Source organism: Cibotium barometz, chromosome 5 (genome assembly GCF_041138505.1).
Source record: "Cibotium barometz isolate CiBa-2024 chromosome 5, ASM4113850v1, whole genome shotgun sequence".
Classification (NCBI taxonomy): Eukaryota; Viridiplantae; Streptophyta; class Polypodiopsida; order Cyatheales; family Cibotiaceae; genus Cibotium; species Cibotium barometz.
In genome coordinates this window covers 32,730,139-32,746,266 of record NC_141050.1, presented here as the reverse complement: position 1 = coordinate 32,746,266, position 16,128 = coordinate 32,730,139, and the positions used below count along the sequence as shown (strand labels likewise).

The window sequence follows — 16,128 nt, the reverse complement described above, 5'->3', positions numbered from 1 at the left end:
CCTCTTGTTTACACAACTCACAAGATCTATCAAGAGCCTAGGGCTCTGATACCATGTCAGAATACGCTGCGGAGATGATGACAAAATCTGGAAAGACTAGAGCAAGAACAGTGCAGAAAAACAGCACAAGAGAAGGAGAGAGATAGAGGCGTGTAACTTTGCTCTATATACACAAGAAGATCCCGGAATACAACACAATACAAGACACGAATGTGGCAAGGGTTGTGGGGCCATTTTATATGGCCCCCAAACAGCAATCGGCGTGCTGTAGGACAGCCGACAGGGGTCCAATCTCCACGACCAGCATAATGCCCAGTCGGCCAGCATCAAGGTGGTGTCTAGGTGTCCACACACAGTCGGCCAGCACCAATAATCACTCAGATGCAATCGGCCAAGAACTAGGACCTCCTGCCACCTCAGGGCTGCCCCCCAAGCCAAAGAAAAATGGGAAAAATGGGGGGAAAAATACGGGGAGTGAGGAAAAATGAGAAAACACCTACAATGGGCGGGCACACCCACAACAGAGGCCCTGGCGTCTAGGTAAAGACAGGAGATGACTTCTAACAAGAAGAGCCTGGACAACTATTCCCAAGAGTTCAAAGACTTGGTGAATCGTTGTAAGGCCCTTGAGGAGCCTCATGTGTTGGTGTATATGCTTTATTTATTCGGACTACCTCCAGATTATCAGAATGAGGTTCTATAGAACCGTATTCATTCTTTGGACGACATCTACCGCTATGCCAAGAATTTTGATGACACCCTCCCAGGAGTTCAAAGACTTGGTGAATAGTTGTAAGGCCCTTGAGGAGCCTCATGTGTTAGTGTATATGCTTTATTTATTCGGACTACCTCCAGATTATCAGAATGAGGTTCTACGGAACCGTATTCATTCTTTGGCCGACATCCACTGCTATGCCAAGAATTTTGATGACACCCTTGCTGTCAGAAGAGGTGATGAGCCTGCGGGTGAGCCTGCACGCAAGAACCAAAAATCCTCTAAAGACAAGAAACGAGGTAGTGTTGCAACATCCCAGGATGGTCTGTCGTCACAGCGCAATCCCAAAAAGTGCTCGAGAGGGAAGAAAAGATCCGCTCCGCAAACCGAAGAACAGTTAGTGAAGGCGAAGAAAGAGAACTTGTGCTTCGAGTGCAACCAGCCTGGTCATCACTATCGGGATTGTGTGAAGAAGAATTCTTCAGGGGGTAAGACCTCGGTACATATTACGGAACTACAAGGTAACTCTTTGATCTCTTCTGTTGAAATTCATCTTTTGGCCTCAAGTAGTTGCCGTGGATGTCAGATAAGTGAATCTGCTTTCGGTCCGCATGATCTCCTCCGAGTTGAGGGATTTGTAGGCGGCCAAAGGGTGCGGATTCTATTTGACAACAGTTCTACTCACAATTTTATTTCTTCACGTTTGGTACAGACACTACGGCTATCCACAAAGGCAAGTGATCATCGGTATGTGGTCAACCTTGCTCGGGGTGCAGATGTGGAAGTGTGGGATCGAACGGTACCTAGACTGGAGGTCCAAATTCAGGACTACTGGGAGGCTTTGGATTTCCATATCATGAACCTTGACAGGGTGGATATGATTTTGGGAATGTCTTGGTTTTTTGACAAGAGCGAGACAATAATGTTAGATTATTGGACTCATAAGCTCTTGTTTGTTTCTGATGTAAACTCGACTCGTGCTTTGGCCGAGGATATATATGAATCACTTTTTGATCCAAATTCTGTGTCTTTTTGTTGTTTCTATGATCTTTTCAATTCTGAAATTTTCTTAGGATCATCTTCTTTAGAGTGTAATTCTATCTCAAGCAACAGTTGTACTAAAGAACAATGAATTTTGGACGATATTTTAAAAGAGTTTAGTGATGTATTTCCTAACGAGTTACCAGATGTTCTGCCACCCGAGCGGGGTGTTGACCATGAGATTGAGCTATTGCCTGGTAGCCATCCCGTCTCCCGGCAACCTTATCGGTTTAGCTAGGGAGAAGAGGACGAGATTGCTCGGCAACTGCAAGAGTATCTCACTAAAGGTTTTGTTCAATCTAGTAAGTCTCCATGGGGCGCTCCCGTTCTTCTGTCATGGAAGAAAGATGGTAATATGCGCTTCTGTGTGGATTACAAAGGGTTGAATAAGCTCACTGTCAAGAACAAGTATCCTTTAACTGAGGATGGATGACTTGGTGGATCATCTTCAGGGTGCTAAGTATTTCACCAAGATTGATCTATGGTCAGGCTATCATCAGATAAGGATTAAACCTGAGGACGTGCCTAAGACTGCGCTTTGAACGCGCTATGGTCACTCTGAGTTTTTAGTCTTACCTTTCGGGTTGACTAATGCTCCTGCTACTTTCGAGCAGATGATGAACGATTTATTTCGTCCATATCTGGGGAAGTGTATTGTTGTCTTCTTGGATGACATATTGATTTATAGTAGGTCATTGGAAGAACACATACAACATCTCAAAGTTGTCTTAGAGATTCTCATATGAGAGAAGCTGTATGCAAAGGAGTCAAAATGTGATTTCTTTAAGCAGGAACTCTTGTATCTTGGTCATGTCATTACCATTGACGGTGTGAAGATTGATCCAGAAAAGGTTCAGAAGGTCCTTGAATGGCCTATTCCAAGGACAATTAGGCAAGTGAAATCTGTTTTGGGATTCACTGGCTTTTTCAGGAAGTTCATCGAGGCTTATGCCAAGATTGCCACCCCTTTGACTAAACTCTTAAAGGGGGTGAGAAGCAAGAAAGGCAAGTGAAGTCCTCTGGTGGTTTGGAGTGACAAGTTGGACCAGTGTTTTAGAGCACCGAAGGAGCTTGTTACCTCGGTGCCTATGTGCTGATTGTGGATCCCAGTAAACCTTTTGTGGTTGAAACGGATGCCAGTGATTATGCAATAGGTGCTGCTGCCCTGTTCCAGGATGGGAGGCCCATAGCATTTGAAAGTAAAAAGCTTTTAGATGCACATATGAGGTACCCTACCCAGGAAAAGGAGCTTCTGGCAGTTGTCCATGCGTTGATGATCTGGAGTCACTATTTGTATGGGTCTCGATTTGTAGTCTGGACAGATTACCATTCGTTGAAGTATATTTGTGATCAGCCTGACCTGAGGGGTTAGAAGGCCAGATGGGTTGACCTCATGCAGGAGTTTGACTCTGAGATCCGTTGCCGTAAGAGAACAACCAATCGGGTTGCTGATGCCCTTAGTAGGATCTCCAAGGTTAATGCTATCTCTTTTGCTAGATAACAACTGACTTCTGTCTATCTCTCAAAGGGCGTTGCCAACAAGATTCCCATTTTGGTCGAATGTGGCAATTGGTCCAAGCTGGAAGCAACCTACGAGATCCGAGTGTTCCGGACACTCCGGTGAGTGTTGCTGAGAGAAAGCTATTGGAAAAGTATTCCATTAGTGGTGGATTACTGTTTAAGGGTGGCAAGGTTTGTGTGCCTAGTGATCTGGACGTCCAAACTTTGATATTGCATGAGTGCCATGATGCACCTAGTGCAAGGCACCCGGGCATACATAGAACCTTAGCCTTGGTTGGTTGGCATTTTTACTGGCCGTGCATGAAGTCCTTTGTCGAGGATTATGTGTGGAAGTGTTCCCAGTGCCAGCTTAACAAAGCTGAAAGGCTTAGAGCTGGTGGATTGTTACATTCTTTGCAAATTCCTAAGAACAAATGGCAAAGTATCTCGATGGATTTTGTAGTTGGATTACCTCGGACTCATAGGGGCCATGACTCAATCTGGGTTGTTGTAGACCGATTGACAAAGATGGCAAGATTTATCCCTACTAAGTTGACGGTGAAGAGTCACGGGTTAGCTCAGCCCTTTGTGGAGCAGTTGTACAAGCTTTATGGACTGCCTGAGGAGATTGTTAGTGACAGGGATCCCAAATTCACTGCACAATTTTGGCGATTCGTATTTTCCAAATTGGAAACATGCTTGAGTATGTCATCTTCAGATCATCCTGAGTCGGATGGTCAGACAGAGAGGATGCTGCTGTTGTATGGTACTGCTGTAGTTTCAAACTATGAAGGCGTCTTCTAACGGCGAGGATACCCACACCAAGTGCGCCTGGCTTCTTGGCAGCCGGCTGTACTCCTGCAATATGGGTGGAGTGCAGTGTGCGACTGCGAGACTTGAGGAAACTAGCCATGCCGTACTTGGCTACACGGTGTCTCTTGGTAGTCTCAATGGTGTTGGAAGGCTGCTAGATACTTTTGAAGGAGGCTAGAGATAGGCTTTTCTCTCTCTCTCTCTCTCATCATGGATAGCAAGCCTTGTTTAAGAGATTGGGATACAGAAGATCAAGCTTAGATGCATGAGAGGATGCTCATGGAAGAGATGTGTTGTTCCTCTTCGTCTTGAACTTATGTGTATTCAGAGGTTGCTTGACACGTCTTCTATCTTTCTCTCTGAGTTATGGGAAAAGCATAGGGTATTGCTATGGAAAACAACCCTGATTTTTGCACCTTGATTGGATGGTGTATCTGTGGGTTTCTCATGGAAACAGGACATTGGTTTTCGAGAGGAAACATGACTTTGGTATTGAGGAAACATGCCTATGGTTTATGGGATACAGGTCTTTGGTTTATCGGATATAGGTCTTTGGTTTCATGTGGAAAGCATATCTTTGGATTCATGTGAACAGGTTGTAGTCTTCTCGAGGTTACATGCAAGCTGTGACTATAGGGAAGGACATATGGTTTGGTATAGCCCTACTGCTGTTTGGGAAAGGGTTTGAGGAATCCATGGTAGAGATGGAGAAGATCTTTTCAAGCAGGGAGGTGTTGTACAGGTGTGCCTTCTCTATGGTATACTGTGTTGTAATAACGAGAGTTCTCTTTTGGAAGTCCTGGGTGAAACTATAAGGGATCCTATTGGTTTAGGATTCTACAAGTTGTTCTTTGTACTCAAATTTGATCAAGTAAAGAAATACCGCAAGACGCGCCACTGCGTTTTGGGGCCAATTGGTGTCCGTGTAATGTTTGCAGAAGCATTCTAGCTCCCTCTATTTGTTTTCTTTTTCCAGGTCCTCAAGGGTGTTGAAGTGTTTTGTGTGCGAGTGTTTGTTTCACCGCCCATCAAATTTTTGAAGGCCGGTTGAACCAATCCGTCGTGTAATACGAAATGGTCCACAGTATCTAGGGGATAATTTCGGAGATCGACCTGTCCGTAAAGTCTCGGAATCTTTCGGAACTCGCAAATATACCATCATTCCTTCAGAGAACTCTCTGGGTAAACGATGTCTATTAGAATAAAATCTGTCTTTGTCTTGAGTACTTCTAATAGATTCCTTTGTAACTTGTAACATTTCTTGCATATCTTGCAAAAAATTACATGCTGCATCATGTTGAAGTCCTGAAAACCCCGCCGTAACAGGTGATCTAGGTTGAAAACCATACATAAGCATGAAAGGACTAAAACCTGTACTCGTATGCTTAGTACTATTATATGCAAATTCTAACATAGGAAGATAATCCTCCCATGAACTCTGTCTTTTGGAGACATATGCTCGAAGCATATCCTCCAAAATCTGATTCACTTTTTCAGTCTGGCCATCAGATTGAAGATGATCTGAGGAACTCAAATTCAAAGTTGTTTCCAACTTCTCGAAAAACAAGCCTCCAAAAGTCACTTGTAAACTTAGAGTCCCTATCACTGACTATGTCCTGCGGTAACCCGTACAGCCTAAACAATTGCTCGATAAACTGCCTTGCTAATTGCGTAGCTGTAATGGTCTTCCAGGTCAGTAAAAATCTAGCCATTTTTGTCAAGCGATCTACCACAACCCAAATAGAATCATGGCCTTGACATATTCTTGGCTATCCAATAATAAAATCCATGGAAATACTTTCCCATTTATTATCGGGGATTTGCAAAGGACGCAACAGCCCAGCTTGTCTAAAGCGTTCATCTTTATTTGCTTGACAAACTTGACACTTGAGAACATAATCTTCTACATACCCTTTCATCTTTGGCAAATAAAAAGTGTGTTTCACTAAAGCTAATGTCCTGTGTACCCCAGGGTGTCCAGCAGAAGGGCATCGTGACACTCCTTAAGAATCTGGGACCTAATGTCCGGGATCTATGGTACACAAATTTTGTCATTACGGAATAGTAAACCATTCCGAATCATCCACTGACCTCCTGTAGCCTGAATAGTAGGCTGCTCAGTCATTGAGTCTTGGTCAATCAATGAGCTCCCGTCCTGGATCTTCTACCAAAATGGACCAAAATAACTATCAGTCCTGCGAAGCCCTCTCAATGACTGAAATAAGTCAGTAGAAATCTCGGTGAACGACAAAGTATTCACCTCTCTAATTCGACTAAGCGCATCTGCGACACTATTCACGGACTCCTTTCGATAACAAATCTCAAAATCAAAATCTTGCATTAACTCAGGCCATCGAGCTTTCCTTCCTCTCAAATCATCTGCATCACACACATACTTAATTGACTGATGATCAGTCAATACCACAAACTTGGAGCCATATAAATAATGTCTCCAAACCTTGAGAGCGTGAATGACAGCATAAAGCTCCTTCTCAAGGGTTGGCCAACGAGATTGAGTGTCATCTAGCTTTTTACTCTCGAAAGCAACAGGTCTACCATCTTGAAATAGAGCAGCCCCGATTGCATAGTCATTGGCATCGGTCTCAAGAACATAAGGCCGACTAGGATCGGGTAATGCTAAGATAGGTGCTTCCTTGACTTTATCTTTCAAAAGTCTGAAGGAATGACCGACTTATTTAAAGGTCGTGAACGTAAGTCGAATCAGCCTATCACTTGGAATAACTATCTGGATATGGTGGTGTGAGCTGAGAGTACTCCCGCACAGATTTCCGAAGAAAAACAACAAAACCAAGAAAAGAACGAAGTTGTTTCACTGTCTGCGGTATAGGCCAGGCCAGAACCTTTTGAACTCTGTCATAGTCAATGCTCAACCCGTCTCTAGTGATCTTGTGTCCCAAGTAAATGATTTCTGTCATAAAAAACTCACATTTACTTAATTTAGCATACAGTCGATTCTGTCTTAAGACAGTTAAGACAATCGTGAGGTGTCTAACGTGATCCTCAAGAGTACGACTATATATTAAAATATCATCCAGAAACACAACCACAAATTTTTCCAAATGTTCACGAAAAAGATCGTTCATCATTTGCTGGAAAGTGGCTGGAGCATTGGTTAACCCAAAAGGTAATACGAGAAACTCGTAATGGCCATACCTAGTCTGAAAGGCAGTTCTTTCGACATGCCTTTCATGAATACGTATCTGGTGATAGTCAGTACGTAAATCTATCTTTGTGAAATACTTCGCTCCGGCTAATCGATCAATCAGGTCATATGATCTAGGGAGAGGATAACGGTTCTTGATTGTCAGCTTGTTCAATCTCTTGTAATCTATACACATTCTCCAGGTATTGTCCTTCTTTCTCTTGAGTAACACAGGTGTACCCCAAGGTGATTTACTTGGACGGATCTGGCACATCCTCAAATAATCTTCGAGTTGTTTGGCCAACTCATCTTCGTCAGCTTAGCTCATCTTGTAAGGTGGAATACTAACAGGTTGAGCACCAGGGACCAGGTCAATACAATGATCTATTGCTCTTTCAGGTGGTAAGCCTGATGGCAAATCCTTAGAAAATACATCTTGAAACAAATCAAGTATCTTCTTTAATTCATTGCTTTCAAATACACTTAATTCATGAACATCCATAGTAGGTATGAGAAATAAAGAAAGTGGAATCAAGACACAATGGAAAGCATTATACAAAGAAGGATCCATTATATTTCCAAAATCAACTGTATTTACAAGAGGTCCCTGAGAGGGATGTATACAATCACCTAAGATACAATACTGGGTGTTCCTATGTTCAAAAGAAAAAGTATGACTAGACCAATCTATCTGGACTTAAAGAGTCTTAAACCACTCAATTCCTAATAACAAATTTACATGATCTAGATGCATAATATAGCACTTCAGAGTATCTTTGTAGTCCTGAATCCGGATTGGTAACTTCTCCACCTTTCGATCCCGTACTTGTCGACCCGCAGGTAGGCGTACCTCATAGGTATGATCACTAGGTGTTGTGTCAAGACCCAATTTCTGCACAAGTTTGTAATTAACAAAGTTGTGTGAGTTGCCAGGGTCCAGAAGAATGTATTCTATGGCCATTCACTTCTCCATAAACTCGGAGAAGATCATGGAAGCCAAAAACTTTAGAGTTGAACATACAATCAGAACATGAACTAGGGCGAGAAAGTACAGTGACTGAAGTACGTGTGAAAGTCAATTGGTTAGCTGCCTTCGGCTTGGGTCCTGTGTTGGTCTTTGTACCCTTCTTTTCTGGGCGCTCGTTACGCATATGTTCTTTTTCTTCGCAGATGAAACAACGTCCCTCCTTCTTGAGCTTCAAAGCCTTGAGGAGACGGTTTTTCTTTGCTGGTGTCGAAGTAGAATTCTTCGAAGGTTGGTCCGAAGACTTTCCTTCTGTCGTGCTAGCCATCGGTGCAGAGAACTTCCTTTTATGCTTGTTCCCCTGCTCGGTCACGGGTTTAGATTTGGAAGAGACCATTGTATCGTCATAAATACGAGCGGAATGAACGGCCTCGTCCAAAGTTTTGCATTTGTTGTTTTTAACCTGTAAACGGTTACGAATCGGATAAACCGGCGATGAAGAAACCCAAAAGAGTTGTAGAATCCATCTTCGTAGCTTTCATCTGCAAGTCTCTAAATCTCTGGAGGTAGACCTCATAAGTGAGGTTCTGCGAGGTCATGGTCAAACTGGCAAACTGAGCAACGATATCATAGTCATCCTCTTTCTTGAGGAATTCTTTCTTAAAGACTTCTTTGAACTGTGCCTAGGTTGTTGGTTTAGGTTTGAGTTCTTTCCACCAAAGCAAAGCTTTGCCTGAGAGGAAACCTAATGCTAACTGAATCTTTTTTCCATTGTCGTATGGATGAAACTGGAAATGGACTTGCCACTTATGTAGCCAAGTGTCCATAATCTCCTTGGTACGCTGCTTGTGCTTGCCCCCAAATTGTTCCGGAGTAATGTTGGGACCTAAAGCAGATGCCAAAGTATCCATACCCGAAAGAGTAGATAGGGTAGTGGTCAATAAAGAGGTGGAGTTCTGCAAAGCCTGCATTTGTGTGGCGACTTGTACTTGACGTTCCGAGAAAGAAGCTTCGAAAGCAACTTTAAACTCTTGGAAATCAGATTTTGAAACAAAATCGTCGAAAAAATCGCCATCGGTGGCTTTCGTAGCCGGTAGGTCTTCACGTTCGAGAATGGGTTCCATCTCCGATTCTTGGGTCGACATCTTGAAGACGGCAAGATGAGAGAAAAGGTTGGCCTTGTACAAAGAAGAGTGTTAGAGAGCTTGAGAGATGTGTGGCAAGAAGGCTTCTTGAGGGGAATTTATAGGCTTCCCCAAAATATGTAGCTTTTGCTTTTGTTTTTTTATATATAAATATATATATATATTCTTTTAAAAAAAACACCCATAAAGCAAGGCATGGGTTTTTTAAACCCTTTTTCTAAGGTTTAAAAAAAACGAAAGCAAGGTGTGGATGTTTTTTTTATTAAAAAAAACAAAAGCTAAATTTATTTAAAAAAACCCCTCCACCCGGCGATTGTGCTTTTCACAATTTCCTGCAGCAACCTTAGCGCCGCTTGTCTGCCTGCCTGCCTGCCTGCGTGTACCAGCCTGCGTGCATGCGCGTACCACCCGCCTGCATGCACCAACTGGAGTGCCGCCTGTGTGCGCATACTTGCCCATCTGCATGCGTATACTAGGCTGCCTGCCTGCGTGACTGGTGCAAGGCTCTTGCGGCTGGCTTCTTCGCTCATGTGGGCTGCGCAGCCACTCAAGCGCCACACAGCTCTCAATCGCCACACAGCCATAAAACGCTGCAGCCACACAGGCGCTGACCAGCCTTGGAGCTAACAGCCGGCAATACTTCTCTCTCTCTCTCTCTCTCTCTCTCTCTCTCTCACACACACACACACACACACACACACACATTACAGCCGACAAACTTATTTTCTCTTTCTTTCTCTTGTTCAAAAAACACAGCCCTTCTTCTAGCTAAGCAAAACAACCCTTACAAGACCGTAATCCCCATCACGGGTTCTTACGATGCAAAAAAAACATGCTGAATCTGAAAAAACAGCAGTATGCACAGAAAAACAGCAATCTTCTTGAACTCATACCTTCTCTTTGACCTGTTTTTCTCTACCTACTGACTTGCTCGTTCTCGAGGCTTGCTTTGATACCACTGTCAAAACCCCAAGGGATCACCTCGTAGAACGCTCCTAGTACAAGACTCGAAACTTGCAAAAACAAACCAAGCAATGTGAAGGGGGTGCAAGCCTGACTCACCTCCCAACCTTGACAGCCGTAGGCAAGCCCACATGTCTTGGCTGTCCCCATCGAGCCACGAGCTGAGCTAACTAGTTGGACGTGCCGACCAATCTCTACCTCGTGACGTCCCATACCGCCACAAAGCTACCCTCGCGGGCCTCGAGACTGCCGCTGGCCTTGGCTACATAAAGCAGGTGCACGTCTGCACTAGATCCAGGCTCCTGACCATAGAGCTCTCACAAAGACACGCGAGACTCTATGAACTATTGACTAACCTTGGCCACCCTTTTATAGGCTCTTGGCCGGTCACCGGTGTCCACACTTGGGCGCCAGCCCGTCCATACTTGTGTGCCCGCTCGTTAGTCTATCCCGAGCCCAGCTCGCCAATCAGCCTGCCTAACTCCAAGCTTCCCCAAGCCTCGAAGCTAGTCTTGTGTGCGTGTAGCACACGGTAGATACACACTATGCACATGACACTCGGGTTGGGTTAACCATAGCCCCCCCCAGGGTTAAGGCATCTTAAGTAGGGTCAGTTTTGAGGGAAAGCTCCTTAGACCTGGACTCGAGGCCTTGAGACTACTTCGTGCTTACATCCGATGGGTGTGTACTGGTGGTACGGGACGCCAGGGACTTTGCACGTGGAGCCATGTCTCAGATGCTACTATCCCCCTTGCTCGGGGGTGAGCCTGAATGGCTCTATGGTTGGGCGGTGAGCTTGATGCTATGTCCTTTTGTTTCCATGTTTATGCTTAATCATAGGGTTTATCTGGTTGGGGCCTTACATTTCCTATATGCTTATAAGAGTGCGCTCACACACTACTAGGACAATAACCCACTCAGCTGTTGTATACACAGCCTGCCCATTCATGGTGCCCGTGGCTGTGTGTACTACTGCCCACATTGCTGATTGCTTTGCTGCATGCACGTGTGGGCTGCTGAGCGACTTGTAACTGCAGGTGCGTTACAATTAAAGTTAAGTTTGGAGTGTTTATACAACGGAAACTTAAATGGTAATCCACACATACACAACACTAGGTCAAAATGGCAAGCACACCCCCCCCCCCCCCAAAACCCGGCTTGTGCACGCGCAGTGCGCACACAAAAAAGAAGGCTTTTTCTGTCTTTTCTTTCTCCTTGCAAAGTACTCACTTAACTAGATTTGGGAGTGAAAAGTATGAGTACAAGTACTGTTACCTCTCCATGCTCTCGTGTGTTTCTTACCAAATTGGGAACTGAATGGTCCTCTTCTTCTTTTTCTCGGTCAATTTCAGCCTTGTGCTAGCTGATTTCTGTGGATTCTTGAAGGGTGCTTGTGGGCTTTGATCTGCTGCTCTGGGAACTGAAATGGAAGATGATGAAGAATGATGGGATTAGGGGCCTAGTTACAGGTAAAATTTCGTGATTCCCCTCCAACTAACACAAGTTGGCTAGCCCTAAAAGTGTGATAAAGTCACTTAAATTGTTCGTACTGGGCTAAAAAGGTGCCCAACTCTAGGCCCTTGCCCTGGCTGGTCTGCACATGCTTAGCGTGCCCAAAACTGGTCTAGAACTGCCCGCTTTGCTCCATGCTGATTTGCTACTGATTTTGTCCTCAAGCTGCTTGAGTGTCAAGCATTTTCAATAGTGTTTGACACCGGTTTTTGTTGCTCTTTGGTTCGTGGTTGATCATTTTTATAGGCCATCTGCCCCCCCCGGGTGGTTATATTTACTTACAAGCGTGCACCTACAGCTACCTTGTTTGCAAGACCTAACCTACACTCAAGAGTCACTCATCAACCTCGACCCTTCTGCGAGGGCTCACAAAGGTATGCTAAACCCCAGTTGCTTTATTCTACCTCGTATGTATTCGATGCATGTGACACTGTGACTTGGCACTACTTTAGTTGCTTGAGACACTATGCTGGACCTGATGTTGCTTCTGAAGTATATGCCAGTCTGAGTCTGCCGGGTGCTCTTGTGTGTGTGTGTGTGTGTGTGTGTGGCGTGTGAGAGAGCATATCTTGATACAGAGTTCTACACCCACTATTGGGCACTGATGACGTTAGTGGGGATGTCGTAGTATCATACTATGCATAATGGAGTTGATAGTTATATAGCCTTGTGGGTTGACTACCATGAGTATATAACATGCATGTTCCTAAAAGGTGAATTTGAGCATGTTCTTGGATTCATCTAGGTATATATATATGCCGGTCTCGTGATGTAGGCTGTAGAATGTCCATATGGGAGTCATCCTCTCCTTCCCTATAGGCTCATCTTGGCCCTTTTGCTTTTCTCCTAGTTTGTTTTGTGTCTCATTATTCTCATACGGGAAGAATGAGGTTCGAAGAACAAGCTTTTTCATATGCCCATTTGAGTCTCTTCTCAAAGCCCAAGCTAGTGTCGTGGAGTTGCAATGTTACACACTTGGGAACTTGTCCTTTCGGGCTAGACTAAGTCTTATTATGTAGTCACGCCAAAATCTGTAGATGGGAGCTTTTAGACCAGATTGAATTGCGATAGTACATAGGTGGGGAGTGATGGTACTATATTATTTGCAGCTGGTTATGGAGAGGGGAGACATCTCTGTTGCATATGACTATCCTTAAGTTGGAGGTACTCCTAGCAGGAGATTCTAAATGTCACATGCATCATTTCTTTTAATGATGTATGCATGCATATTACTCCAGAGCTAGGGTGGGTAAGAGAGCGTGGATGTACTTTGAGGCTAAGGTACCCCCTTAGGACTAGGGAAGGGAGGACACAAGATGGAGCGTACCATGTGCAGTTGAGATTCTCAACTGCATGATGTTTCACACAAATGGTTTTTAGAGGGAACCACATTTCTGTTGGTTCTTGATCATGTGAAACGTTTTGCATGCAGGTACTTGATGAATTTCAACAAGCCTTTGGAAATTCTTGGCAAAGTGTGGAGTCTGATAAAGCCGAAGCATGGCCGTATCTGAATGAAGCCTTGACTAAGTATCAGGTGTGTGGGGAAAGAGACCGGCGATCAATATACTCACGTATGTGAGAACTCCATTCAAAATCATGAAAACTCAAATATATTGTCTCTGCAGGACCCAACAGAAGCTGACAAACTGCTGAAGATACAAAGGGAATTGGATGAAACGAAGCATATCTTGGTAGACCCTTGGATTTCCAAATGTTATTTGAGACATACTTTGAAGAGTGATATTGTTTATGGCTTGGAGGATGACAATGCCACTGTATTTGCAGCACAAGACTATTGACAGCGTCCTTGAAAGAGGCGAGAAGTTGGACTCACTAGTGGAGAAGAGCTCTGACCTAAGTATGGCATCACAGGTGAGATTTTGGCTATGGCTATATCAGCTTTTGGATCAAGTGGGACATTTTGAAATATTAGTGATTTTTCTAATAAGGTTCTATGATCAAACTTGCAGCTTTTCTACAAGCAGGCGAAGAAGGCAAACCAGTGCTGCACCATACTGTGAACTGAAAGGTTTTTTGAGCCTCTTTTGGAAATTGGAGTCAGGCTTCGTTCACACCGAAGGGACTCCTTATTGTAGATTATACTTTGCGCAAGTCTATTATGTGAAAGGTTGACAATCTTAACGTCTGTTTTTCAAATCCAGATAATGTAACACTCAGTAGTGAAATTTTTGTGGATCGAACTGCATGCGCCCTATGACGTGCTCAAAGGGATGTTGATTTGTCTTGGGTGTTTCTGTACTCACCTTGAAGGTGGCATGCTGTGGATTTAGCAAGGATTTGCAGCTGTTCTCTGAGTCAAGGGCATGTGTGATGGATTGACAGCCTTTGTAGAGCATTGTCTCCACATGGAATAAAAAGCTTAAATAAGCACAAACCAGGACATTATACAAGACTGTTTATTTTTTCATTTCATTGCATGCTATCACACCATCAGCTCCTCTTAACCTATTTGTCCAGCCGAATCTCTTGTTTTTAGAAAAAAGTTTTTTCATTTGCTGTTTATGAGGAGGTTAAGATTAATGTTGTTTTCTCACTGAAACATAACATTCATTGTGATTGCATCACAATGTTTTTGCATTTTACTTTGAAAACATTCGTCTTGGTTTGGGATTGTACGCACAGTGCGTACGTGGTTGTTAACTACTTTTGGTTAACATGGTTCTTCACCGACAATGTTTGCACACCTTGCAATGAGGGTCTTTGGCTTATATTGTACCTTCGTCATTTGACATTGAAAGCGCTCTTGAGATGCTCCTGAGTCTTGTACTCCAAGGTCATAATAGACCAAACACTCGTTAAAGCCCTCCATTTGGTTATGGGTGCTTTGGGTCACTTACTCTTGGGCAGCTTAGTGAGAAAAGGCTTGGGAAGTGTAATTGCCAATTTCTTGTGTTTTGTAATCATTCTAAGGGATAAAATAAAGTGTACAAGACCACTTTATCAAGGCTGTTGCTTTTTTTAATGGTGGGATATCGTCATGCAAGGCAAGCATAAGCCTAAAACTCAGAAAGAATTCCAAAAGTTAGGTAAGAAAAATTATCGTCTCATTTCAAAGGCAAACCTTGTATCAAGTAGAGAAAGCGAGCATCTTTGCTTATGTAGACAAGTTTTTGGCAATTGTTACTTCGAGTCCAAGTTGTTGAAAAAGTTAGTAAGAGAGAAGATGTGAGTTTATAGTTGGACTCAAGCCTACTATTAGAGTCGATGTGAACATGTTTTGTGCTTACTCTCTTGGTCCGGTATTCTATTTAGCTTTAGAATATGAAAGAGAATTGGTATTCTTAGGGAAGCACAAGTATTCTCTTTAGCTTTAGAATATGATGAGAATTGGTATTTTGAGGGAAGCACAAGTATTTGACGCATCTTTTTCCAAGTCTTCTAAACCATCTTATTTTACAAAGAATTTTGATGAGACTAGGATTACTAAAGGAAAAGTTGTGAGAAATGCAATTGACGCAAAAACCTCTAATGATAGCTAAAAATAAACTTGAAGAACAAGATGTTACCATTGCAACAACAAAGAGACACATATCACTTGAATGTCTTGAGAGAGACACACGTCACCTAAATGTTATGATTGTCACAACAAAGAGACACTTATCACTTGAATGTCTTGAGAGGTAAATTTTGTGGCACGGGTACATATGATTGACAAAGATGAGAAAGAGTACGAATCCTTCAAACAAGAGGGTTATTTCGATCTGGGTTTGATTTTTTTGCGAGCTTTATTTGGCGAGCTTTTTGGAGATAAGATAGTTTTATGTGAGCTTGTAAGAAAATGATACATTTTGGTGAGCTTTTATATAGTAAGTATTTATGAAAGTAATAAATACATTCACATACATACATACATATATACATGTATATTCTCAAACACACCTACCTACCTACCTACCTACTTGTCTACCTACCTACCTTCCTATATATATGCATACATATATACACACATTTGTACAATACATACATACATATATACATGCATGCATACATCCATACATACCTACATACCTACCTTCCTATATATAAACACACATTTTATGTCCAAGAAACTTAAATAAAGGCACAAAAATACCTATCTATGTACCTTTCTTCCAATGTTTATTTCAACACAAGTAAAAACAAGTATACTCGGCTCATATTTTCTTACGAAAAGATTGAGTTCACATTTCCTTACAAGAAGATATATGGTTGGTACAACTCCTTTACCATAGCATCGTAAGCTACCTACAATAAGACTTTAGAGTACGTGACAATATACTCCATCCCAAAGCAAGACAAAAATAATATT

The 16,128-nt window shown here is 43.0% G+C and overlaps 1 protein-coding gene across 1 annotated transcript in view; it reads left to right on the top strand.

Annotated features, from left to right (window-relative positions):
• The window catches only part of LOC147638370 (VAMP-like protein YKT61), a 32,505-nt gene extending 18,275 nt beyond the window's left edge, over positions 1-14,230 (top strand). Inside the window, exons 3-6 of the mRNA XM_086798297.1 lie at positions 13,249-13,353; positions 13,445-13,510; positions 13,605-13,691; positions 13,790-14,230. Of these exons, the coding sequence (XP_086654423.1) occupies positions 13,249-13,353; positions 13,445-13,510; positions 13,605-13,691; positions 13,790-13,840 (309 nt within the window). The 3' untranslated portion in view covers positions 13,841-14,230. The remainder of the gene's footprint in view (positions 1-13,248; positions 13,354-13,444; positions 13,511-13,604; positions 13,692-13,789) is intronic.
• The last annotated feature ends 1,898 nt before the right edge of the window (positions 14,231-16,128 follow it).